General features: G+C 39.0%; 1 protein-coding gene across 6 annotated transcripts in view; it reads left to right on the top strand.

The window, feature by feature from the left end:
* The first annotated feature begins 209 nt into the window (after positions 1–209).
* Positions 210–27,538, top strand: part of SLC17A5 (solute carrier family 17 member 5) — a 49,409-nt gene continuing 22,080 nt past the window's right edge. For 2 of the 6 annotated variants that reach the window (XM_069487754.1, XM_069487751.1), the window contains exons 1-8: positions 210–360; positions 10,108–10,304; positions 12,050–12,283; positions 13,321–13,408; positions 16,555–16,641; positions 17,890–18,008; positions 24,520–24,678; positions 27,384–27,516. In XM_069487754.1, the coding sequence (XP_069343855.1) occupies positions 267–360; positions 10,108–10,304; positions 12,050–12,283; positions 13,321–13,408; positions 16,555–16,641; positions 17,890–18,008; positions 24,520–24,678; positions 27,384–27,516 (1,111 nt within the window). In that variant the 5' untranslated portion in view covers positions 210–266. Of the gene's footprint in view, positions 361–9,835; positions 9,857–10,107; positions 10,305–12,049; positions 12,284–13,320; positions 13,409–16,554; positions 16,642–17,889; positions 18,009–24,519; positions 24,679–27,383; positions 27,517–27,538 lie in introns of all 6 variants that reach the window. The other 4 variants (XM_069487752.1, XM_069487753.1, XM_069487755.1 and 1 more) reach the window with 4 other exon arrangements.

Below are 27,538 nucleotides of genomic sequence, written 5' to 3'. Positions count from 1 at the left end.
AGCTAACTCCAGCCGCCCCTCGGCGCCAGCCCAGGACTCCCGGAACTGCGCCGCGCCCCGCCCGACCCGGCCGCCGCTGCCCGCACCTAAGATGGCGGCGGGGGCGGGGCCGCAGCGACACGACGTGGCCGGGGCGGTGCCAGGCCGGGGGCGGTGCTAGCGCCCCCGCCCGCCCAGCCCCTCTAGCTCCGTGCAGGGGCTACGGCTGTGGGGCTGGGGCGCTTGTCTTGGCGGGATCGCGAGCACACCTGCTCCACGTAGGCGTCATGAGGTCCCCGGTTCGGGGCCCGGCCGTGAACGATGGCGAGGAGGGCACAGACAGCACGCCCCTTCTGCGGGGCGCCCCGCGGGCCGAAGCCGGTAAGCGGCCGGGCCGTCGAGGGGCTTCGATCGGGCGCCGGTCCTGGGGCGAGCGTGGCCAGGCTACCCGCACCCTGGGCTGGTGGGGCCGGAGCCACCAGGGGACTCGAGAAGGGGGAGCCCATTCAGGGCCCCACTCAGCCTCTGCCCGCCTCGGAGCCCAGAAGCCCACCGGGACCCCGGGCGCCGGGCGGGGACCGCGAGGTCGGGCGGGGGACTCGGGCGGGGCCTCGGCAGGTGCAGCCCCGCGGGACCCGGCGGAGAGCGGCTGTGTGCCGCCGGCCCCGGGCTTGTGTTTATTTTCTATAGTGCTGAATTGGGGACCCCGCGAAAGAGAAAACTGGAAGAGAATCTTCAAATCAATGGGCAAAGGGCGGGGCGGAGGACCCCAGTGTAAGAGCGAACCAGGAGAGAAATCTGCAAATCAATAGGCAAAGGGCCAGGAAGAGCCCCTAGCTCTTCTTCCCTGTCGCCGCCAGGTTTCTGCAACTGCTTATCCGTCAGCATGTGATCTGGTCACTCCTTGGGCGGGGAGGGGAGACAAGAAAACACTGAGGTTAACATTTGTGAGTATATGGAGGGCAATTATTGCATAATAACCCAGCGAACATCTTGACATTGTCTAGTAAGAGACTAGAATATTGCAGACATTTCATTTTTACCCCATCTAGCAGTCCACAGTTTTAGAAAACAATTTAGTTATCCTCAAAATAGGATATCTATAGAGCCCTCAGGCAATTTGCCAAAGGTATTGCAACAAATCGAAAAGGAAGGTACTTCACAAAGCATCTTCCCTGAATTTGGGGAAATTAAAATATTTTGTTTGATATTTTTATAATATACTTTCTTTAAAAGTAATGAAAATTAACAAATTAGTTTGCATGTACTCTATAGTTTCAAAGATAGGTGCATGAGAGTTGAATTAGAAATATGACTTTTGCTGACCGAGTACAATACATTACTAGTTTTCTGTGTTATCTTTGTTATTTGTTTTTAATGTTACCAGATGGTGGCAGTAGAGGTTATAGCTCCATGCAGCAGCTGGGAGTTTATTTTAGTCAATTCTCAATGTACCAAATACTGTACCATAGTGATGTTTTACCTCGAAGTTGTACTTAGTTTCATAAACTGATCTTCTTCTGCAGCATATATGGTTAGAATTTCATAATATTTCTCTGTAAAATAATATAACAAATGCCATAATAAAGATATTCCCTAGAAATTACTATATTCGGTTGTAATTGGAAAATATGTATATATAATCAAAATTTAACTCAGATGTTAAACATTGTCAGGAAAATGCACATTAAAACCTCAACGAGCCATTTTGTAGCCCTTAGAATGGCTAAAACCAAAAAGGCTGTGAATACCAAATGTTGGCAGGAATATGAAACAACTAGAACTCTAGTACATTGCTAGTAACAGTGCAGAATGGTACATCTACTTTGGAAAACTATTGAGCAGTTTCTTTTAAACATACGTCACCATATGACCACACAATGTTTATGGCAGCTTTATTCATAATAGTCAAAAACAGAAACAACCTAGGTAGCCATCTATTGGTGAATGGATAAATTGTGATATAGCTGTACAGTAGAGTAAACAGGAACAAACTGCTGATACACATAACAACATGGATAAATATCAAAAACATGCTGAGCAAAAGAAACCACCATATTAATGTATGATTCCATGAATATGAAGTTCTAGAACAAGCAAAACTAATGCTATATATAATAACAGAAAGCAGATCAGTGATTGCCTGGAAGGTGTGGGCAGGAGGAAATGGTCTGAAGAGAGGCACTAGCGTACTTTTCGGGGTGACAGAAAAGTTCTACATCTTGGTCTTGATTGGGATGGACAGATGTGTACATTTGTCATGTAAATTATATTTTAATAAAGTTAATTGAAAAAGGAGAAAATTAGCTCCTAGCATCACTTCTATAAATAATCCCTGCTTGATTTATAGGTTGAGTGTATAGAGAGCTTTGGTATTAACCCTGTTCTTCCTGGCTTGATGAGGCTGCCTTCATTACAGCAATTTCCCTTCTCATTTTCACTGTTTGCATACTTACTGGAGAGCAAGTGAAGTAGAAATAGTAGTAACACATTATTTTTGCTATTTAAATTATGATAAAGGTTTTATAGAGGAGGAACCTACAGTTATAGGGTATTAGTCAACACTATTTTAAATTAAGCCATGTGTCTGAGGTGTTGTGAGCAGGACAAGAGAGGAGAAAAGAGGTGGAAAAGACAAAGATGGGTATAACAACTTTATAGAAGACACCAGGGCTTACCTCATTTACCTCTCAGCAATGCCCCGTCCCAGCTTTAGTAATAGTTATATACCACGTGTGATCTAATAGAGGAAACACGATGACCCTTAGATGTATTTTTTAAAGATGAAATTATGTTTTATGTATTTAGTTTGCATATTTAAGAAGGTATGAGTGTATGCTTAAAAAAAGACTTTCCATCAGAATTTTTTTTTTTTTTTTTTTTGAGACAGAGTGTCGCTTTGTTGCCCAGGCTAGAGTGAGTGCCGTGGCGTCAGCCTAGCTCACAGCAACCTCAAACGCCTGGGCTTAAGCAATCCTACTGCCTCAGCCTCCCGAGTAGCTGGGACTACAGGCATGTGCCACCATGCCCGGCTAATTTTTTTTTCTATATATATTTTAGTTGGCCAGATAATTTCTTTCTATTTTTAGTAGAGACGAGGTCTCGCTCATTGCTCAGGCTGGTCTCGAACTCCTGACCTTGAGCGATCCACCCGCCTTGGCCTCCCAGAGTGCTAGGATTACAGGCGTGAGCCACCGCGCCCGGCCTCCATCAGAATTATTGTTTAAAAGTTTTGGTTTTAGCAGCCCTTAAAACTTCTGTTTGGGGGGAGGGCTTAAAAAAAAAATTTCCCTTTCCATATGTTTAGATGCATTCTATTTACCTTTTATGTTTGTTTCTGGAACAAACTAGTATGAAATTAGCTGTACCTTATCTACACCTAAGTAGAGAAAGGCTGATAAAATGTCATAGTCATAAAATTTTACAGCAGTAAAAAGACCTCAAAGACTACCATCTAGTGGAGTGTCACTTACATGCAGGCAACTGAAGGCGAGAGGGCTTAACTAAGTTGCGAAAAGTTGTATTAATACACAATGGTATTATTAAGGTCTGGCCTCAGGGTTCTCCTGGATTTTAGTCCTATCCTCCTTCCTCAACACACAACACTGCCACATTTGTATTATAGTCAAAAAATTTCTACTTACAAAATGCTTTATCATTTTTACTTGATCCTTCACAAATTTTTAAGTTTCTCACCCCACCTGGAATAAAAGGACATGGTTTTAAATATGCACAGTGCTTCTTTATTAAGAGAGCTAAAGTTAAAATATATTTCTTTAGTGTTAGGAATTAATACTTATCTCTGGGACAATGTTTCACTTGTACAAAAAAAAAGAACTAATACTTCTCAGTTTGATATGATTTGATGGAATTCTCAGCAACCCAGTTATGGTTTTCCTCGCAAACATTTGCTTTCACGGGGAAGTATGGTTTATGCTAATGAACAACAGGACGTCTGTAGGTTTTTCTGCCTAATTAGGTAGGAGGAAGTGAGAAAAGTAGGTGAGGGAGAGCAAAGTTTCCCCTCCCACGCATAAAAATTCTACATTCACTACAGTTCCCGCAAACTGAAAGTTTACTTTTGTATAAATGCGATCACTCTTGTATTTGATTAATTGGATTTTCAAAATACACTTGCACCAAAGACATGCTCATTCAGGTTAGGACAAATCAGTTTTAGGGCTTCCAAGACATTTCTTTGTGTTTAAAGAGAGAGCATAGATCTGGAGACGAGTGCCTAATTGCCAATCACAGCTCCACTAACTAGCTGTGTGAGCTTTAGCATGTAACCTAACCTCTCTGTGCTTTCCTTATGTCTAAATCGGAGAAAATAATATACTTAATTATAGGGTTATTGTGAGGATTAAATGAGCTAATGGAAAGTACTCAGAATAGAGTCTACCATATAGTGTTAGTTGCCATTATTATCATTTTCATTAGTAGCAGCAGCATCAAAGAAAACCATTTTGAATTTGCATTCCTCAGAGAAGCTAGGCATGGAAAAATGAGGGCCCTATTCTTCCTTGTCACACTCTACTGGAATTTGTGCTTTTCTAGCTTATAATTCCTGTGCTTTGTTTTCATTGATTTTTTTTTCCCCTGTTCTGTTGGGGGCGGGGGATTTACATTAAAGTTTCAGTTAATAACTATTGAGTTTCAAAGAGATGCTTAAGTTTGTGAAAGTAGTCAAATATGAGGTATGGGGTACTGGTAGAGAGTGACCATATTACAAAATGAAGGAAAATGGCCTTGGGTCATGTTGTGATAATCAGTTTTAATATTGAAGTAACTGGGTCCATTTTAATGAAATGTGGCATTTTCATATATGTGAGTATTAATTTTGGAGCTAGAAATAAATAAGGATTTATCAGGAATTAATTGCTGATAGGTGGGATTACACTAGTTGAATATTACCTCATGCTCCCACTCTCTTCAACACCTTCTTACTTTTCCCAAATCCCGGTTTCTCACAAATGAGAAATAACCTCAATTCTTAAGAAATAACCTCATTTCCTAATATCCAGAAAAAGCAATAATAATAATAACAAATCACGGTTACTAGGTGCTAAGCAGTGTGCTAAGTATTTTACATGTACTAACTCAGTTAATCCAAATAATAACCCTAATACAGGCAAAACACTTGGACTGATACCCAGCACATAGTAAGTGCTCAGTAAAAATATTAGCCATTATTTTATGTTTTTAAACTCAATACCCACTATCCCACTCAATAATGTTAGTTCTTAGAGTTACTGCAGTACATAGTCCAGCCACCTTGGATCATTTAGAATTTCCTGCTCTCCCTGTCTTATCTTCCTCATTTTCATACTTATATACACACTGCTGCCTTTGCTCAGATTGCTCTCCCTCCTCTGTCCTGTCTGGTGACTTCCTGTTGGTTGATGAAGACTCAGTCAAATATTCCTTCTCCGAGAGGTCTTCCCTGACTGCACTCAACCTCCGGGCAGCTTAATATGTCCCCTTTGTCCCTTGTACGTTTGGTCGTTGTACTTTATCTTACTGGTATAACTTTCTCCAGGGTACAGAGGAGAGGAACTCATGTTTACTGAGTGCCTGCTGTAGTTCTACTGAGTGTCCTACAGTAGTTCATTTACTCTCCACACAGCCCAGTGAGGTAGATAGTGGTCTCCTCATTTTAGAGATGAGAAAGCAGAGAATGAAAACTATAAATAATTTCTACAAAGACATACAGCCAGCGAAAATCAGAACTGAAATTTACTCCCAAGTCCCACCCTAAATGAGTCTGTGTTCTTTCAGTTACCCCCGCCCCCACTCCTAAGTTTAAAACATATTTTAGAAGCTGATGTTTGTTTTGATGGGTGCTTTGTTCATTATGCAAACATAATTTTGCTTTGAACTTGATTTCAGGTAGATGTTCAATGAATGTTCTCTACCTTGATCATGCAACACATTTTTTTATGGTATCGATTTCAAAGATTATCCAAACTCGTAGGCATGTTTTGCTCTACTTCCATACTTAATCTGAAATATAGTTTTTCTGACTAGATCCATTTATAATCAGCAACCTAGCACTCTGGGAGGCCGAGGCGGGTGGATCGTTTGAGCTCGGGAGTTCAAGACCAGCCTGAGCAAGAGCGAGACCCCAACTCTACTAAAAATAGAAAGAAATTATATGGACAACTAAAAATATATATAGAAAAAATTAGCCGGGCATGGTGGTGTATGCCTGTAGTCCCAGCTACTTGGGAGGCTGAGGCAGGAGAATCGCTTGAGCCCAGATGTTTTGTTTTTTTTTTTTGAGACAGAGTGTCGCTTTGTTGCCCTGGCTAGAGTGAGTGCCGTGGCGTCAGCCTAGCTCACAGCAACCTCAAACTCCTGGGCTTAAGTGATCCTACTGCCTCAGCCTCCCGAGTAGCTGGAACTACAGGCATGCGCCACCATGCCCGGCTAATTTTTTCTATATATATATTTTAGTTTGCCAGATAATTTCTTTCTATTTTTAGTAGAGACGGGGTCTCGCTCTTGCTCAGGCTGGTCTTTTTTTTTTTTTTTTTTTTTTTTTTTTGAGACAGAGTCTCACTCTGTTGCCCAGGCTAGAGTGAGTGCCGTGGCGTCAGCCTAGCTCACAGCAACCTCAAACTCCTGAACTCAAGCGATCCTCCTGTCTCAGCCTCCCGAGTAGCTGGGACTACAGGCATGTGCCACCATGCCCGGCTAATTTTTTCTATATATATTTTTAGCTGTCCATATAATTTCTTTCTATTTTTAGTAGAGATGGGGTCTCGCTCTTGCTCAGGCTGGTCTTGAACTCCTGAGCTCAAACGATCCGCCCACCTCGGCCTCCCAGAGTGCTAGGATTACAGGCGTGAGCCACCGCGCCAGGCCTCAGGCTGGTCTTGAACTCCTGACCTTGAGCGATCCACCCACCTCGGCCTCCCAGAGTGCTAGGATTACAGGCGTGAGCCACAGCGCCCGGCTGAGCCCAGGTGTTTGAGATTGCTCTGAGCTAGGCTGATGCCATGGCACTCTAGCCTGGGCAACAAAGTAAGACTCTGTCTCAAAAAAATAAAAAAATAAAATAAATAGATATAATCAGCAACCATTTTTATAAAGCTAATACTGTTTATTTTTAATATTTCTTAAAACTTCATAGTCATATTATATACTTTGTGACATTTGTGTTGGCTTTTTATATTCTGATTATTGACTGTGCCCCAAAAATTAAATTGCCTGATCCATAATTCGTAGGTCAGATTTCCAAGTAATATCACCAGGAATTTGAAATCATTTTACTTACACTTTTTTCGCTTCTCAAGCTCCTAGCCCCCACATCTTATTCACATGGTAAGTTATGTCATAGTCCAAATTAAGCATCACTTGGGGAAAACTAATAACATACAGTAAAAGAAGGTAACTACAGATAAGAATAGAATGGAATAATTATATTCGGCTGGGCGTGGTAGCTCACGCCTGTAATCCTAGCACTCTGGAAGGCCGAGGCAGGAGGATCACTTGAGGTCAGGAGTTCGAGACTAGCCTGAGCAAGAACGAGACCCTGTGTCTACTAAAAGTAGAAAAAATTAGCCAGGCATGGTGATGCATGCCTGTAGTACCAGCTACTCAGGAGGCTGAGGCAGGAGGATCAATTGAGCCTAGGAGTTTGAGGTTGCTGTGAGCTAGGCTGATGCCACGGCACTCTAGCCCAGGCGACAGAGCAAGACTTTGTCTCAAAAAAAAAAAAAAAAAGAATAGAATAGAATAATTATATTACAAATTATAGTAGCCTAAAATAAAGTTGTTTAGAGTAAGAGAATTACTAATAATGTTGTCCCTCTCTTTCACTTGCTCCCACATCTGACATGTAGGCAAGGCCCATTAATTCTGCCTCTAAACTTATCTCAAATCTGCCCATTACTCTTCATGGCCTCCGCTTCCATCTCTTGCCACCTTCTCTTACCTGGCAAGGTGCAGTATTTCCTTAAGTGATCTCCCTGATTCTACGTCTCCACCCGTAGTCACACTTCTCCCTTCTCCCCTCTGTAATCTGAACATAGCAATCAAATAAGCTCTTTTTTTTTTTCTTTTTTTTTTTTTTAGACAGAGTCTTGCTCTGTCACCCTGGGTGGAGTGCCGTTATAGCTCACTGCAACCTCAAACTCTTGGGCTCAAGCGATCCTCCTTCCTCCACCTTCTGAGTAGCTGGGCCTGCAGGCCTCAAAGCCTGGCTAATTCTTCTATTTTTAGTAGAAACAGGGTCTCGCTCTTGCTCAGGCTGGTCTCAAACTCCTGAAATCAAGCGATCCTCCCGCCTTAGCCTCCCTGAGTGCTAGGATTACAGGCATGAGCCACCGTACCCAGCCTAAAGTAACATATTTTAATTGCACAAATTTGGTGAAATTATGAGTCCCCCATCCAGACTTTTATGTAATACTGTCTGACACTAAGCTATGATAAAGAAAATGTGTTCTTCTACAGAACATGCCTTGCAATATCGAAACTGTCCTTAACTAGATAGCTGCCCATTTGGTTGGAGCAGAGAGCAAATTTGTCTAGATTCAATTAACAGAGAGAGTGTGAATAGAGCTTTAAAAAAACAGTTCTTACAGATCTGGATCTAACTATAGTAGTGGCGCCATAAATCTCATAGCTGTACACCTGAAAAAAGGATTCAAGAATGCCAAATGAAAATTTTTCTGTTAAAAGATTAATCTTGCACAGGGAAAATATTGATATCAGTTGTTAAGTATATGAGGGCTTATAGAAAAGTGAAGGGGATCATGGCATATTAATATACCTAAATCGCTGGGCGCGGTGGCTCACTCCTGTAATCCTAGCCCTCTGGGAGGCCGAGGTGGGTGGATCGCTCGAGGTCAGGAGTTTGAGACCAGCCTGAGTAAGAGTGAGACCCCGTCTCTACTAAAAATAGAAAGAAATTATCTGGCAAACTAAAAATATATATAGAAATAATTAGCCGGGCATGGTGGTGCATGCCTGTAGTTGAAGTTACTCAGGAGGCTGAGGCAGGAGGATTGCTTAAGCCCAGGAGTTTGAGGTTGCTGTGAGCTAGGCTGATGCCACAGCACTCACTCTAGCCCAGGCAACAGAGCGAGACTCTGTCTCAAAAATATATATATATGCATATATATATATATAAAGTATAGTTGTGCCCTATTCATTAATGTTTCAGTCTGAATTTCAGTTCATCTGAGTCAGTACCGAGACCTTTGTACTCTGAAAAATGTATTCTCCTTTGATGTTAGGTCAATGAAAATACCACGATTTCTGAAGAGGGGAAAAACACACACATCTATATAATGTTAATGTGTCATTACCAAATAAAAGCACATGTATTTTCATATATACGTATTTAATTTTAATTTGCCATTGCCCAATGAAATACATGTTCATATCTTTAAACAGGTATTTATCAAACACTGGTTACCAAATTTAAAATGTGCAGACTTTGGATTCTAATTTCTCTTTGTCACGAAGCAGCTGATCACCCTTAGTCAGCTTTCTGAATTCCCATCTCTCTCCAATTCTGCAACTCAGTAAAAAAAGAAAAAAGAGAAATTACTTGCATAAGCCTACAGTTACAGCAAAAAATAGATCAAACTCCTCCTGCCACATGATCCATCTTTCATTGGTTCTTCCAATCTAGTCTGCCTTCCTTATTTTTTTTTTTTTTTTTTGAATCATTGTGGTGCATTCACTTATTTCCTTTTTGCTGTGGGCCTTCTAAGCATGATAGCTACTGAGCAACTGTCACAGATGCTATAACTGTCACAGATTCTGCAAGTTTGCTTCTGGATCCTAAATACATTTAGTTTAGGATAGCCTTAAGTATTAATCATGGCTTCTGATTCAAACCCAGACTCTGAGGATATACTTCAAGGTAAGAAATGTATCAAGAGAGGTTTCATGCCCTAGTCTTGGCAGTAAATTTTTTTTTGCAACAAGATGACTACTGAACAAATTCTCTTTGCTAAATATTTTTAGATTTTCTTAACCTGAGAATATTCTTAGGAAAATATTCATGATTATTGACTTTTGTGTAAGTTTCTAAAAAGTAACCTTTTCCATCATTTAGGCAATATCATCTAATTTGTTCTTTTAATTAAAGCTTTCCCCCAATCTTTATTTCAGCTCCAGTGTGCTGCTCTGCTCGTTACAACCTAGCAATTTTGGCGTTTTTGGGTTTCTTCGTTGTCTATGCATTACGTGTGAATTTGAGTGTTGCATTAGTGGATATGGTAGATTCAAATACAACGTTAGCAGATAATAGAACTTCCAAGGAGTGTGCAGAGCATTCTGCGCCTGTAAAAGTTCCTCATAATCAAACGGTAGGTGTTATTTTTTAAGCAAACAAAATTAATCCTAAAATATTCCAATGAAAAATATGAAAAGGTCTTTCTTCATCCTACAGAAACCACAAACACTTTCTTTACGTATAGTCTGAATCACTTTCTTTTTGTATTTCTCCAAGAACTGGTTTGACAATAACTTGTAACTGTAGCTACTACTGCTGTACTTGATCTGTTTGAAAAGTAGTTCTTCAGTTCCCTCTATAAATATGCCATTCTTGAAGAGAATTTGAAAAAACCCATTTTATATATCAGAAAATTAGATTGTTTCAAATGTTTCTAAATAGTTTTTATAGTATTATTATTTAATAGCTATTTCACTTATATGGTTACTGTTGCAGGAGGGTTTATATAATCTCAGCTGCAGGATGAAAAATAAAAACTGGCTAATTTCTTAGGCCATTCTTTTCTAAATTTATACATGTCTAACCTAAGCTACTTAAATCATTTTGCCTGCCTCATGTTATAGTGGAATTGTGATAAATGTCTGTTCATCATCTCTTTAGAATTAAGTTTTATGCCCCTTAAATATTTTACTTTGCTTATCACACAAGGAAACAGTACAGGGAGAAAAGACTCATATTTTTTTTGTGAGTATATTTTCATCCATTTTCAGTGCTCATGAAGGCACTGGATCATACTTGGGTGAGTCTTCTCTGCCATTTACAAACAGGAGCATTCAAGCAGGAAAGAGGGTTTCTCCCCAAGAGAACTAATGACTTATCAAAAATCTTTATATTTGACTTTAATAATGTTGCTGAATAACATATTTAGATACACATCCCCTACTTTCCTTACTCCAACCTATGACCTTCATGGGAAGTACTGCTGGACCATACACAAAGTCCTAGAATTCTACAGATGAGCTACAAATTGGTACCCTAAACAAGGATAATCAGGACTAGGAGCTTGCTTTGTATCTTTTCCTTTGTTGATCTAGCTACTTATCTTCATCTGCCTTATGTCCACAGTAAAAAGAAAGCTTGGAATGGTTCTTGACATGTTAGTTTGGTTCTACAGCTACCTGCACTAAAGATGTCAGATACTCAGATCAGTCACTAAATCTTCCTTAGTACCTTACTGTGTGTTGCTACTAATTAAAAGTCAGGTCCTACTTACATGAACTTTATGGCTTGGTTTGAATTCTTGCTCTTTTGTGTTGTTCCATATGCTTGTTTAAGTGCTTGGTCTGAAATGGGGAGATATTAATTATCTGCATTTATACATGTTAATTGCCAATATTAAGTGAACACTGTGTATCAGGCCTTATTTTATGTGCATTTTTCATTTAATCCTCTCAGATCACACATCCAATAAGTAATAGAACTAGACTTAAACTCAGCCCTGGCTCCAAATTCTAGCTCATCCACTACAGTATCCTGTTTAATAGCTTTCTGAATTAAGCCTGTGACTCTTCTCTGAGCCTTCTTGGTTGTGGTTATTACAAAGTCTCTAAGCTCATCCTATGGTCTCTAGTTTCATAAAATAACAAGCCTTCTTGAAGTTTATGACTTCTAATTCTTTTCCTTTCACTTCTACAAACTGCATGTGTCTATATCATGATGACTCACCCACCTACTGGAAAGTTTGCATGTTCTTCAGTCCAAAATAGTGGTTCAAAATTTCTTTTATATGTACTTATGTGCCACTAAGAGAAAAGAGCTATTTAGTCAAAGTCTTAAAGGATTATTGTTGTGGTTTTTTTTTTCTTCTACTTTTTATAGGGTAAAAAGTATCCATGGGATGCAGAAACTCAAGGATGGATTCTCGGTTCATTTTTTTATGGCTACATCATCACACAAATTCCTGGAGGATATATTGCCAGCAAAATAGGGGGGAAACTGCTGCTAGGATTTGGGATCCTTGGCACTGCTGTCTTGACCCTGTTCACTCCCATTGCTGCAGATTTAGGAGTTGGACCTCTCATTGTACTCAGAGCACTAGAAGGCCTAGGAGAGGTAATTTATTTTTTCTCTTTTGTTTTACTCCTTACCCTATATCAATCTCTCTTCTTAAAGATATCATTCGTTGGTATGACTATAAACCAAAAATTAACATTGGATAATGACAGGGATTTATTTTTTTTTTCCGCCTCTCCCCCCACCCCCCCACCACCCCGCCAGGGATTTATTTTTTAACTAGGGAAAGCAGTAACTAGAAAATAACCTGAACAAGATTTTGTTTGTGGTCAATGAGGTCTTGATTGGAAAGCTTTACTCAAACTCTAGAGAAAACATTTTTCCAGGGGAGACTTCATAGCTCATGCTTTAGGAGAGAAGAAAATAAACCACTATTAAACGGTTAAGATAGGCCATCCTTACCTCTTGAGCTTTTGCCACAGTTTATCTCTGTTCTATCATTGATTCTCAGATCTAAAACATTTTGCACAATAGACTGTTGAATTGCTTTGTTTTACTTTTAAATTTGTTGTTATTCATGGAAACTCTTCTTTAGCATTTTCTCTTTTCTCTGATCCTCTAATGTAAAGACAAATAATTTATGATTTTATATAACTATCTCAGTTCTGTGATTCTTCTGTCCTTTCCGCTGTTTTTAGAATTGTTATTAATTTTTGCCTCTTTTTTTCTTCCTCTTAACATTTTTATCATTGTTTAAAATTTTAATTCTGGCTGGGTGTGGTGGCTCACGCCTGTAATCCTAGCACTCTGGGGGGCTGAGGCATGAGGATCATTTGAGCTCAGGAGTTTGAGACCAGCCTGAGCAAGAGGGAGATCCTATCTCTACAAAAAAATAGAAAAATTAGCTGGGTGGTGGTGCACACCTGTAGTCTCAGCTACTTGGGAGGCAGAGGCAGGAGGATGGCTTGAGCCCAGGAATTTGAGGTTGCAGGGAGATTTGATGATGCCACTGCACTCTAGCCTGGGTGACAGAGTGAAACTCCGTCTCCAAAAAAAAAAAAAAAATTTAAAAAATAAATAAAACATTAACAAAACTACCTTATATTTCATTAGAAATATCATTTTCTCCCCTTCAGGGTGTTACATATCCAGCCATGCATGCCATGTGGTCTTCTTGGGCTCCCCCTCTTGAAAGAAGCAAGCTTCTTAGCATTTCATATGCAGGTGAGATAACTATTCTTATAAAAATTTTGCCATAATTTGTTATATATGTATCACCCTTGGGGAAAAAGTGCCTTCATGCCAGAATCATGCAATATTGGTACCTCTTTTGTGGGTACAACTTTATTCTTAATTTTTCTCATAATTGGCTAAAGTCATTTTCTCCATCTGCCATCATTTATTTCAAAATATGTTGCCTTTTCATATATAGATAATGCTATTAAAAAAAAAAAAAAAAAAGCCAGGCCAGGTGCAGTGGCTTAAGCCCATAATCCTAGCACTTTGGGAGACTAAGATGGGAGGATCAGTTGAGGCCAGGAGTTCGAGACCAGCCTGAGCAAGAGCAAGACCCCATCTCTACAAAAATTAGAAATTAGCTGGGCATGGTGGCACATGCCTGTTGTCCCAGCTACTTGGGAGGCTGAGGCAAGAGGATAGCTTGAACCCAGGAGTTTGAGGCTGCAGTGAACTATGATCATGCCACTGCACTCTAGCCGGGGCAACAGAGTGACCCTGTATCAAAAAAAAAATAGTTAGAAAATTAAGCACTTTTGTCCTTAAATTGTGATTTCTGTTTTGACTGTCAAATGCATATGTCATGACTCTCAACCCCTCTCTTCATGTATCCTTTTTCTGTGTATTTATTTGCCATCATTTTGATATGCAGGTGAGATAACATGAATTTTATGTATGTGAATTATTATTTTATCAGATTACATAAGAACTTATAGTCTTTCTTACAAGTGAAAAGTTTTTGACCTAACTTCTTTTTAAATATAGTTGTGAAGCCTCTCTGTGGTGACTTTTTGAGCTAAAATCTGAAGGATAAGAACAAACCAGCCATGCAAAGAGCAAATAGAAGAGCATTCCAGCCCCTCAGAACAGCACGTACAAGGGCTCTCAGGCAGGAAATAACGCAAGGGTTCAAAGAGATGAAAAACCACTGTGGGTGGCTAAAATGTACTGAATAAAGAGTATAATGGCATAAGCTGAGGTTAAAGAAAGAACAAGAGCTAGATCATATCAGGCCTTACAGTCTACAGAAAGGAATATAAATTTTTCTTCCCAAAATACAGTGGGAAGACATCAGAGGTTTTCAATCAAGTGAAAAACATAATCCAATTTACATTTTAAGAAGGTCATTCTTGTAGCAATGTAAAGATTGACGTGAGAAATCTGATGATAAGTTCAAGAACAGGTACTACCTATGGCTCCCTTTTTTTTTCTTTTGAGACAGAATCTTACTCTGTCACCCGAGCTAGAGTGCCGTGGTGTCAGCCTAGCTCACAGCAAGCTCAAACTCCTGGGCTCAAGCAATCCTCCTGCCTCAGCCTCCAAAGTAGCTGAATTAGAGGCATGCACCACCACTCCCAGCTAATTTTTTTTTTTTCTATTTTTAGTTACCCAGCTAATTCTTTCTATTTTTTGAGTAGAGACGGGGTGTCACTCTTGCTCAGGTTAGTCTCGAACTCCTGACCTCAAACAGTCCCCCCCACCTCCATCTCCCAGAGTGCCAGAATTACAGGCGTGAGCTACCACACCCGGCCTATGGCTCCCCTTTACTTATTAAATAAAGTCCAAACTCCTTGAACTAAGGATCAAAATTCTTCACAGTCTTCACCGCTTCTTTACAGCTAGCCTAATCCCTGGCACATAGTGCCTTGCATGGAGTAGGTACTCAGTGAGTATTCAAACTGTTTTTCCAGCACTATCTTCTTCTCCTTTCCTTTACCCAAGTAAAGTTTCCAAACTACTCTGTGCCTTCCAACTTCCATTCCTGTGCTTGTCCTGTTACCCTGCCTCTATATCTTTTTTCTAATCTTGTTTCTACGGGACCATATCTTAGCCATCTTTTCAAAGTCTGCTGCTTGTATCTTTTCCTGGCCTCTGGAAGTCAGAAGTATTATCTCCCATATTTGAACTTCCTTGTTGCTCTGTGACCCTTAAAACTTCCTAACATATAATAATTATTGGCTTATATTTATCTCCTACCTGAGACTAAAACTTGAGACCAGAAACAATATCTAATTGATCATTTTAGCTCCCGCAGCACCTACTAAGATGTCTTTGATGCATTTGATGGTTACAATGTATTTTATTATTTACTTACCTGAAACAATTGTTTGTAATATATAGGGAGATTACTAAAAGCTTCATTCTTATTTCCTCAAATGATTGATGCAGTAGATTGTATTAATCAGCCTTGGAGGCCAGGCATGGTGGCTCACTCCTGTAATCCTAGCACTCTGGGAGGCCAAGGCGGGAGGATTGCTTGAGCTCAACAGTTCCAGACTAGCCTGAGCAAGAATGAGACCCCATCTCTACCAAAAAAGACCAGGAAAAAAAAAAACCCCAGCTGGGCATTGGGGCACATGCCTGTAGTCCCAGCTACCTGGGAGGCTGAGGCAGAAGGATCACTTGAGCCCAAGAGTTAGAGTTTGCAGTGAGGCTGGGTGTGGTGGCTCACACCTGTAATCCTAGCACTCTGGGAGGCTGAGGTAGGAGGATCCCTTGAGCTCAGGAGTTTGAGACCAGCCTGAGCAAGAGTGAGACCCCTGTCTCTACTAAAAGTAGAAAAATTAGCCACATGTCAAGTTGCATGCATGTAGTCCCAGCTACTCGGGAGGCTGAGTTAGGAGGATTGCTTGAGACCAGGAGTTTGAAGTTGCTGTGATCTAGGCTGACGCCACAGTATTCTACTCAGGGCAACAGAGTGAGACTCTGTCTCAACAAAAACAAACAAGGCAACTGAGCACCTACCGGTCCTCACAACCCCCTACCCCTAAAAAAAAAAAAAAAAAAAAGCCTTGAACCACTTTTCAACCTTTCCCCGGGTATCTGGATTTCTAACAGTAGCATTTATTATCAAGATTAGGAGTTTTCTTTTGATTGATACTTCCTAATTCATCATTAGTTGTAACCAATGCAACTACATATTAATGTGTATGTTTTATATATTGTAGGTTTTCTAGTCAATAATCCCTTAAGAGGATGGATTGTTTATATTTACATGTGACTAATTCAACTTTTTTGGATTTGAGTAGTTCTTTCTTTTCTTCATCATCTGTTACCCATCTTCTTTAAGCAATAGACCTGTCCAGCCTTTGTTTCTCTCTCTCCAAAGTTCACAAAGTCTTGTGTTGTTCTAGGAGCACAACTTGGGACAGTAATATCTCTTCCTCTTTCTGGAATAATTTGCTACTATATGAATTGGACTTACGTCTTCTACTTTTTTGGTAAGTTTTAAAAATTTAAGCTAAATTATAATGTAGAAATTTCAAAATATATTAGTAGTCTAATAATTAGTTAATATATATTCTTGGGCCGGGCGCGGTGGCTCACGCCTGTAATCCTAGCACTCTGGGAGGCCGAGGCGGGTGGATCGCTCAAGGTCAGGAGTTCGAGACCAGCCTGAGCACGAGTGAGACCCCTGTCTGTACTAAAAATAGAAAGAAATTATATGGACAGCTAAAAATATATATAGAAAAAATTAGCCGGGCATGGTGGCTCATGCCTGTAGTCCCAGCTACTCGGGAGGCTGAGGCAGGAGGATCGCTTGAGCCCAGGAGTTTGAGGTTGCTGTGAGCTAGGCTGATGCCATGGCACTCTAGCCCAGGCAACAGAGTGAGACTCTGCCTCAAAAAAAAAAAAGAAAAAGAAAAAAGAAAAAGAAATGTAAAAAATAAAAAAATATTAAAAATATATACACACACACACACACACACACACACATATCCCCGAATTCACTGAAGCAATCATTTCCTAAACTACCAAGTTCTAAAACTCTTACTGATAACGTGTTTCTCAAATTGATATGGTTAAAATGACCTAGCTGAGTTTTGACCTGATGGTAGTTTTGGAATATTTCTCAATAAAAACTACTGTTGGATTTTAGACTTAAATGGCACATTTGTTAAGAAAAATTTTTGTCTTGGGTATTATAAATACAAAATGTGTATTTTGAAAATATTTCAAAAGCAAAGTCGGATGCATTCACTTTGTAGTTTTAATCTTTCTTTCTTTTTTAGTCCCAGAGCATTTTATTGCTCAGTTTAATTGGCAAAATAATACACATTTTTAATAAATTAGGTTTTCACATAGATATTTCATGCAGGAATTATATCTGCAGTTGAAACCAAAAAATCAACAAACAAAAACAGACACCTATGGAAATATATAGATTGTGGAAATTTAATTTAAAGATTTGTCTGGTAGACACTGATAGGGTTATCTGTTATAGTTAAAAGTTATTGGGGGAGGAAGCTGCAGAAGAAAAAAATAAAATAAAGTTATTTCCTTCAAAATTTATAGGTAAAATACATTTATAACAATTATCCCATTAAAGAATTGAGGAAAACTTGAAATTGAATCTAAACTGAAACCAATTTTACATTGAATTTATAGTTATATAATTTTCTCAAAACATGTAAAAATTTCTGTTAGTACATTCTAATTTTATTTAACTATTAATTTTCTATTTTAAGGTTTACTTGGAATATTTTGGTTTGTTTTATGGATCTGGTTAGTTAGTGACACACCAGAGACTAACAGGACAATCTCCCATTATGAAAAGGAGTACATTATTTCATCATTAAGAAATCAGGTATGGACTTTGGAACATTATAAAAATAATTTCAGAACCTTTTTTTCTTCAGAATTAAGATACTAATTTTTTATATAGATATTTCTATTGTGCATGCCCTAGGCAAAGTAGAATAGACAAATGAAATAAATGTATGAAATATTATCTGAAGAATTCTAATTCTTTCTATTTCCTATAGAAAGTATAGTTTTATAAACTACAAAAAATTACTTTTCAAGGTCATTTTAAAACTTAGAGTAATGATTATCAAGTGAGTCATAAATTTGTTTTTTCTTCTTAATTAGTAGAAAATATGTTATTTATGAAAGGAATCTCATACCTACATTCTATTTGTTGTTAGAAAACCAATTAGTGTCCGGTGTGGTGGCTCACGCCTATAATCCTAGTACTCTAGGAGGCCGAGGTGGGAGGATCGCTTGAGCTCAGGAGTTTGAGACCAGCCTGAGCAAGAGTGAAACCCTGTATCTACTAAAAATAGAAAAAGTTAGCTAGGTAACTAAAAAAGAAAAGAAAAGAAAACCAATTAGTTTGTTTATACAGGTTGAGCATCTCAACTCTGAAATTCAAAAATCTGAAATGCTCTGAAATCCAAAACTTTTTGTGTGCTGACATGATGCTCAAAGGAAATGCCCATTGGAGCATTTCAGATTTCAGATATTTAGATTTGGGATACTCAACTGATATAAGCAATGCAAATATTCCAAAATCCAAAAAAATCAGAAATCTGAAATTGCTCAGGTTCCAAGCATACAGGTGCGAGCCATCACACCATGTCTATATTTCAAATTTTTATATATAGTATAGCCAGGCTGTGTTTAAAAATTTACTCCTTAACATTTCACGTTTTTAAATTTTGCTACAAATGTCTCTACAAGCACCTGAACTTTAAGAAACCCGACATCTCTTGGTCTTTGCTAAAGATTGGCAAAAAATTAGAAACAGAAGAAATCAGCAATGTAATTTAAAAAGTTACTTTGAGAGGCCCAGCACAGTGGCTCATGCCTATAATCCCAGCACTTTAGGAGGCTGAGGCAGGGGAGGATTGCTTGAGGCCAGGAGTTCAAGACAAGCCTGGGCAGCATAGTGAGACCTCATCTCTACAAAAAAAGATATTAAAAATTAGCCAGGGGTGTGGTGGCGTGCACCTGTATAGGAGGACCCCTGAGCCCAGGAGTTCAAGCTGCGGTGAGCTATGGTTGTGCCACTGCACTCCAGCCTGGGCAGCAAAGCGAGACCCTGTCTCATGAAAAAAAAAAAGTTACTTGGAGAGTTTAGTGTCTTATATGATAGTCTTATATGATATTAATTAAATGAATCACCTACTTTTCCTCTTAAAGAATAGATAAAAAGAATTTATACATTGTAAATAGGTCTTGCCCTGTAAAACACGTTTTCTCACATTTTTTCAGCATTAATGGTTTGCTTCTTCCAATACTGTATTTTTGTCATTATTTTTATGAAGTTATGAAACCTTTTAGTTTTCTTAGATTCTTCAAAATGCTTTATCTATCTTGATATGTGTCTTAATCCGCCCAATATCCAAACTTAGGTTATTTTCCTATATGCTTCAGAAAATGGAATATTCAGATGCAAGAAGAGTTAGGAGGATTAGGTTTCATAGAACCCCAGACTGCATTCTTAGAGCGGATGATGTTGTAGTTGAAAAGGCCGTAAAATAATGATGTATTACGTGAAGCTCCACCTTTAATCTTGGATCCAAGAAATGTGCAGCATCTACTCTACTTCATTCATTCTTTAAACAAACAACTTTTTCAGACCCTACTATGACTGACCTAGGTTCTTCGTCAGCTCCTGAGGACTTAGCAATGAATAAGAGGAAAAAATAAAGAAGACACAGTACATCTTTGGAACAGAGAAGGCAGGGGTCCTCAGCCGGCATGGAACGGATAGGAAGGCTTCCTGGTGTCAATACCTTCTAGCCAAGGACTATCAGGAACACACCTGTATTGAACAAAGTTGGGTTTCTTGGTTCCTTTCAGTGCCAGAGAAAGCACGTCATGAGGGACCATAGGACATCTCAGTGACAAAGTTAAGAGGATCTTATTATAGTTTAGTCTTGTATTAGGTGACTTGGGGGGAGGGTAAAGAACCAACGTTTTGCTCTGGATTTGGTGTTATCAGAAAACAGTAGCAGTGGGTGTGCTGGTTCACACTTGTAATCTCAGCACTTTGGGAGGTCAAGGCAGGAGGATCACTTGAGGCCAGGAGTTTGAGACCAGCCTGGGCAACAGAACAAGACCCTGTCTCCAAAAAAAAGAAAGCAGTAGCAATTCTATGATTCCATCTTAATTTCTATCTGGAAGGTGAGGCTGAAGTTGTAATTAGTAAAGACACAGCAATCATTCATTAGCTGGGAGAGGAAGATGTTTGCTCTTCGTTGTAGCTTATAGCATTCTTGTTTTTGTCTGAACTCAGACGTGATTGTGGAGTGGTCTTATTTTTGTCTTGCTCCAGCATGTTCATAGAGTGGCCTTGTTTAAGTTCAATAGGGGAACACCATGGCCTAGCTATCTGAACCAGTCCAGCTCAGCTGACAGCAGCCAAGGACTGCTTTTTTCTTTCTCACTGTGGAAGCTGTATCTAAACAGTCTTGAAAAGGAAGTTGGAGTTAAGCAGGCAAATTGGGGAAGTGAGAGATATACAGACATTCCAGGCCAAGGATATACCGTGAGCAAAGGCACAGGAGAGAGAGAGAGTGATAACTTCCAGAATGTGCCCAGTTGGTGGTGTTGACATGAACAAGGCAAAGAGCGGCAGGAGATGGAGGAGGCAAGAGGAGCTCAGATCATGGAAGGTCCCCTGTGTCTCACTAAGGAGCTTAGGCTTTATCCTTTAGGCACTGGGATGCCATGGAGTATTTGTAAGCTCGAAGTGGCAGAAGCAGGTTTGCCTTTTAGATTGCTTATGCTGACTGTTGCGTGGAGGGAAGATTTAGCGGAACAAGCAGGAGTTTCAGTTAGAATACTGTCTTGGTTATCCAGCTAAGAATCAGTACTTATAGGCAGAAATGTTATTTCATTCTTAAACTTAAGTATTAAGTATTTAATTAAGTATTATAGTAGCATAGATAGTTCTAAATCTGATGCAGAAATTGCTAAAATTGGTGGTTACCAAAGGCTAGGAAGGATAGTGAGGAGAGAGAAGATGAAGAGAAGTTGATTAATGGGTACAAATATATGGTTTGAGAGAAGAAATAAGACCTAGTGTTAGATAGATCAGTAGGGTGACTATAGTTTACAATAATCTATTGCACATTTCAAAATAGCTAGAAGAGAGTAATTTGAATGTTTCTAGCACAAGGAAGACACATATTTAAGGTGATAGATATCCCAAGTACACTGATTTGATCTTTACAAATTATATAAATATATTAAATTATCACATATACCCTGAAACTATATACAGCTATTGTGTATCAATAAAATTTTAAAAAGAAAAAGATGCTGCAGAAAGAGGAATAAAACCTGCGGGGCATCCTGCAGTTAAATTCAGAAGGCTATCTCATAACTAGCTCGTGGATAGACCACCTATACTGTAAGTGAGTGCTTTAAGAGCATCAACTACTGCTGTTTTGAAGATCTCTTTTTAGTGAATTGTGAAAAGACATTACCACTTCACCCATTGAAGTTATTCTTTCCTATATACCTGGTATTGTTTTTGTTTCTGTTCTTTCTTAATTCTTAAGGGTACTACGTTTTATAACTGTTTTGTTTCTCCTATATACCTTTTAGGAAGAGTATGTAACTTTGCAGCATTATGAAGCAAATAAAATGGGGAACTTTGTTCGAATATTTAGTTGCCATAAATTAAGAACATTTATTGCATGCAACTTTCCTAAATCAATTTGCCATTACTCGCATTTGACAAAAAAACATTGTTTTGTGAAATGGCACATTAGAAAATACTCAAATATTTGTTGAGTGACCTTACCTTCCCTGTATTCTAGATTTCACACATTTGACAAATAATTTTTTAAATTTTTTATTTTTTAATTATTATGGGCACATAATAGTTATATATATTTATAGGGTACACGTGATGTTCTGATATAGGTATACAATGTGAATTAATCAAATCAGTGTAATTGAGGTGTCCATCACCTCAGGCATTCAATCATTGCTCTATAGAATCACCTGTGAACCCTTTTAAATTTTAGATTTTTTGGTCCTACACAGAGGTTTTTTTTTTTTTTTTCTTGGTTTTATTGTGTTTATTCAATAAGTCTTAGGTAGAACACAAGCATCTGTAATTTCAAAGTGTCAAAGGTGATTCTGAAGTATAGCTGGAATTAAGAACCACTACTGTAAAAGAATAAATGTTCCCTCTCTTCTCTTCCCGCCACCCCCTACATCTTTGATCATACTGGGAAACACAGGAAAGTATCTACCAAGATGTCAAATAAAAAGTTCCAAGGAAAAAGGCCAAAAGAAGGTTAATACTGGTTCTTCCTCTTTTTGAAATAACAGTGAACCCTGGAGGCAGAAACATAGATTGCTCTTGCTTTAGAGAAAAACCACAGAGCCTCAGTATATAGGAAACGTAAAAATCTGATGGCCCAGACCTGTGGTATCCTGGCTTTCTTGATCATGAAACCCACCAATAAACAAGTGTGGGGCTCACAATCTGAACGTGTGTATATTTATTCACAGGTTATCTACACATACTACTGTACTTATGTGCATCATAAGATATATACAAGAATAGAACTTTTAGAGGATGAATAAGCTGAAGTAAATAGTATATACATAAATTTTAAATTTTAATAGGATAAACGTTTTTGCTGTCACTTAAAAATTAGTAATATTTGTTAATATTATAATAATATTTAATGAGAGCAATGTGTTTGAATATGTTATACTTGATGATCTGCCGTTATTTTGCTTTTCGAGGTATCTAACAGAGGACTCATATGAGGACAAGTAGCAGCTTTGCTATTTTCTTAGTGTTCACTGTGCTTATATTATTGGAATTCTCTTTTATTGACTATTGCTCTGCAGGAAACTTTTGAAGACACTGTTAATTTTGTGAGGTTTGTTTTAATTAAAACTGCCTAATAAAATCCACAAATCTACTTAAGGCAAATGTAAACTGCAACATGCTGTAATACACTTGTTTGTTTATGATATAAACAAACAAATGAGGATGCCATCATTAACCCTTCCAAACTGGGGAAATCATACAATTTGTAATTGTCTGACATATTCCAGGGCTAACCTATTTATTACATATTAATACGGTTTAATTTCTTTTTTAGAATAAAAAATGAATATAAATAGAAATTCTAATATGTCTTTCCTACCCCAGTGGGTTGATTATCTTGAATACCCCTGGGGTGCTTACACTCCACTTTGAAGACCACTACTCCACATGGCTACATACAAAAACCTCCGACTGCACAGTTCTTATAAATCATTTTAATTGAATTATATTCAATAAGAGTAATTAAAATATTGAATTGGATAATGAAATATGAATTCATTGGACCTTCCAAAGAGTGTTTAGAGTTGACATCGTAGCTCTCAGATTGCATTTCCATCTTTTCCTCTAATCTAAATCATGGACTCTCAGTAGTTAATATATTTTTTTAAAAATCAAACAACTGTACAGAACAAATCCCTTTATTAAAAATAAAAAATAGGCCAGGCGAGGTGGCCCACGCCTGTAATCCTAGCACTGTGGGAGGCCGAGGCAGGAGGATCACTTAAGCTCAGAAGTTTGAGACCAGCCTGAGTAAGAGTGAGACCCCCGTCTCTACTAAAAATAGAAAAAATTAGCCGGGCATGGTGATGCACCCCTGTAATACCAGCTACTCAGGAGGCTGAGGCAGAAGGATCGCTTGAACCCAGGAGTTTAAGGTTGCTGTCAGCTAGGCTGACGCCACGGCACTCTAGCCCAGGCAACAGATCAAGACTTTGTCTCGGCCGGGCGTGGTGGCTCACGCCTGTAATCCTAGCACTCTGGGAGGCCGAGGCGGGTGGATCGCTCGAGGTCAGGAGTTCGAGACCAGCCTGAGCAAGAGTGAGACCCCGTCTCTACTAAAAAAATAGAAAGAAATTATATGGACAACTAAAATATATATATACAAAAAATTAGCCGGGCATGGTGGTGCATGCCTGTAGTCCCAGCTACTCGGGAGGCTGAGGCAGTAGGATCGCTTAAGCCCAGGAGTTTGAGGTTGCTGTGAGCTAGACTGACGCCACGGCACTCACTCTAGCCCGGGCAACAGAGTGAGACTCTGTCTCAAAAAAAAAAAAAAAAAAAAAAAAAAAAAAAAGACTTTGTCTCAAATAAATAAATAAATAATCAAACAACTAAACATTTATCATGTATTTTACTACTTAATATTTCAAAGGAGTCAGCTTAAAAATCTGAAGTTGACTAATTAAGGCTGATATTCTATATGTGTTCTAGATTGAGTTTTAGCTAATATGGTACGAATCTAAGCATTAATACAGCTATAGCATATCCTAATTGAGCCCGTTTTCTTCAGCTTTCTTCACAGAAGTCAGTGCCATGGGGACCCATTTTAAAATCACTGCCACTTTGGGCTATTGTAGTTGCACATTTTTCTTACAACTGGACTTTTTATACTTTATTGACATTATTGCCAACTTATATGAAGGATATCCTGAGGTTTGATGTTCAAGAGGTAAGAAAACAAGTAATCATTTACTTCTTATGTAGAGTATATATAATTTTAAAACTACACACAGAATTTGTTTTCATCTGTGTGAAATTCAATTCTTTTGTATCTTCCATTTTACTCTGCTGTACTGAATTTTAGAGATTTCTCCTTTTGGCCTCCACAGTTGTTTCTTTTTTCTCAGTGTGTGTTCCCTGTTGTTTCAAGATATCTTTTGTCTGGTATTCCCTTTAATCATAAAGGTTTTTCTAGACCCTAGTACTATTCCAAGATATTAGATGACAAATTCAAATGGTACCAATATTCACTCCTACAGGGATGGTGTGGGACTCTGCCGGCAGCTGAGAAGGGAGGCTGGAGAGACAAGGTTCTTGTTCGCAGTTGTGCTACAGCAGTCATTAGGCATTGCAAGAGGGATAGTTGTAAAGCTGTATAAGATGGGTCTTTCCTGAAACTGCCTCCTGAACTTGTTAAATTTAGTGTGTTCCTGTTATCTCTGTGTTGATGGACTTAAGGTACATTTTATCTTTAAATAGATTGAGAAAAAGCCTAAGGAGGCACAGTTTGTAAGGAAAATTTGGGGATTTTGTTCTTCAAAATAAAGGATAGATCAAAATCCTAAATATAAGAGTTAAAACTATAAAACTCTTAGAAGGTGCAAATCTTTGTGATCTTGGACTAGGCAATGGTTTCTTAAATATGATACTAAAAGCACAAGTAACCAAAGAAAAAAATAGATCAACTGAACTTCATCAAAATTAAATCTCTTGTACATCAAAGGACACGATCAAGAAAATGAGGCTGGGCACAGTGGCTCACACCCGTAATCCCAGCACTTTGGAAAGCCAAGGTGGGAGGATTGCTTGGGACTAGGAGTTCAAGATCAGCCTGAGCAAAAATGAGACCCCTGAGTCTCTACAGAAAATAGAAAAATTAGCTGGGTGTGGTGGTGTGTGCCTGTGATCCCAGCTACTCGAGAGGCTGAGGCAGGAGGATTCCTTCAGCCCAGGAGTTTGAGGTTGCAATGAGCTATGATGATGCCACTACACTAACTGGAGCAACAGAGTAAGACCCTGTCTCAAAAAAAAAGAAAACCAATTAGCCGGGCATGGTGGCGCATGCCTGTAGTCCCAGCTACTCGGGAGGCTGAGGCAGTAGGATCGCTTAAGCCCAGGAGTTTGAGGTTGCTGTGAGCTAGGCTGACGCCACGGCACTCACTCCAGCCTGGGCAACAGAGTGAGACTCTGTCTCAAAAAAAAAAAAAAAAAGAAAACCAAAAAAAGATAGATGTGATCCTACTAGGTAGAAGTCTAAATGGAATAAAATTTATAGAGGAAATTACTCAGCTAAACCAGAGAGAAACAAAAATCTTCAGCTACAGAAGTAAAACTGGAAGCATACATCTAAATATAGAGAATCACAAACTATGATGAAAAAATTAAATCTCTCCCTTTCCTAAGCACACTTAAATGTAAAACTTGGATTTACCCCTAGGGAGGAAGAAGTGTCAGGGATGGGTGAGGTAAGAGAACACTGTGAAAAGTCATTAGATGAGTTGCTAGTGAATGGGAGAAGGAACCAGAGAGAGTCAATTACCTGCTGGCATCGAAGCCCAGTTGAGGTTCATGCACCCGAACCTACAGGAAGACAGGTAAGCATGGCTGGATTTTCTCTAGCCGTGTTCACCTGCTCAAGTGCAAGTGCAGAGTAGGAAAAGAGTTGGATTTTACAAGGAAGTAGATGCAGTGTGAGAGGAACAAGGAGTCAAGGGTCTATGGATGGGATTGATTATAATGATTCACCGTGGAATTGATACTAAGGAGAGGAGGGAGAGCAACAAAGAGCTGAAGGAGAACAGAAGCTGGTAGGGGCTGGTATGAGCGTGTGGTGTTTATAAGTAACTGATCACAACCAGTTACAGATTCCTTTGTTCCTTCTCCACTCCCACTGCTTCACTTGACTAGCCTTTAAAAAAAAATTTTTTAAGTAAATAAAAATAAAGTTTTAAAAGGTGGTAGGATCAATTGATTGGGATCAGGTGCTAGAGGGAATAAGCTGGAAAGACGGGGGTTCATCAGAGAGTGGGAAGCATGAAACTGAGATAATGAAAAGGTTGAAGTTAATGTTAATGAGAACATGTAGGCAGGAATTAGGGGGCTGTTACAGTAGTCCAGGCAAGAGATGAGGAAGACCTCAGAATGGGGTGCAGGAAGAGTAGACACAGAGAGAAGCAGAAAGAGTAGGCTTTTATTAAAAAAAGAACAGACAGTGCTTGGTGACTGGAGGTGAAATATGAGGCAGAAGAAACTATCAAGAAAGAATCTCAGGTTCTGTAAATAGTATACATATGTGTGTAAGTAAGTAAACATGTGATGTACTTTTAGATTTAAGATAGTTTCTCTGAGTTATGGTTTTACTTGGCACTGATCTTTTTAAAATAAAATGTGGCCTAGGTTCTTTAATTAATAAAATTGTAAGAAAAAAATATCATGAGCCTTGTTTTTCTCTGAGACAGGCCCTTAGGGACTACATTGAACTGAATCCCTTAATTCTTCTAAAGGCCAAACATATTTACTGTAATTACATGAAAATTAACAGCGTATTGCTATATATTTCCTTTGTTTTCAAGTGGTGGTGGTTGGCTGTGATATATGTGTGTATTTTTTTTTTCCTCCCACATAATTAATCCTGTATCTTCTGATTCCTTCCAGAATGGGTTTTTATCTGCATTACCTTATTTCGGCTGTTGGTTATGTATGATCCTGTCTGGTCAAGCTGCTGACAATTTAAGGGCAAAATGGAATTTTTCCACTATATGTGTTCGCAGAATTTTTACCCTAATAGGTAAGGGAAGTGAATCAGGTTT

Source organism: Eulemur rufifrons, chromosome 15, assembly GCF_041146395.1.
Source record: "Eulemur rufifrons isolate Redbay chromosome 15, OSU_ERuf_1, whole genome shotgun sequence".
Taxonomy (NCBI): domain Eukaryota; kingdom Metazoa; phylum Chordata; class Mammalia; order Primates; family Lemuridae; genus Eulemur; species Eulemur rufifrons.
This window is presented reverse-complemented; position numbering and strand designations above follow the sequence as displayed.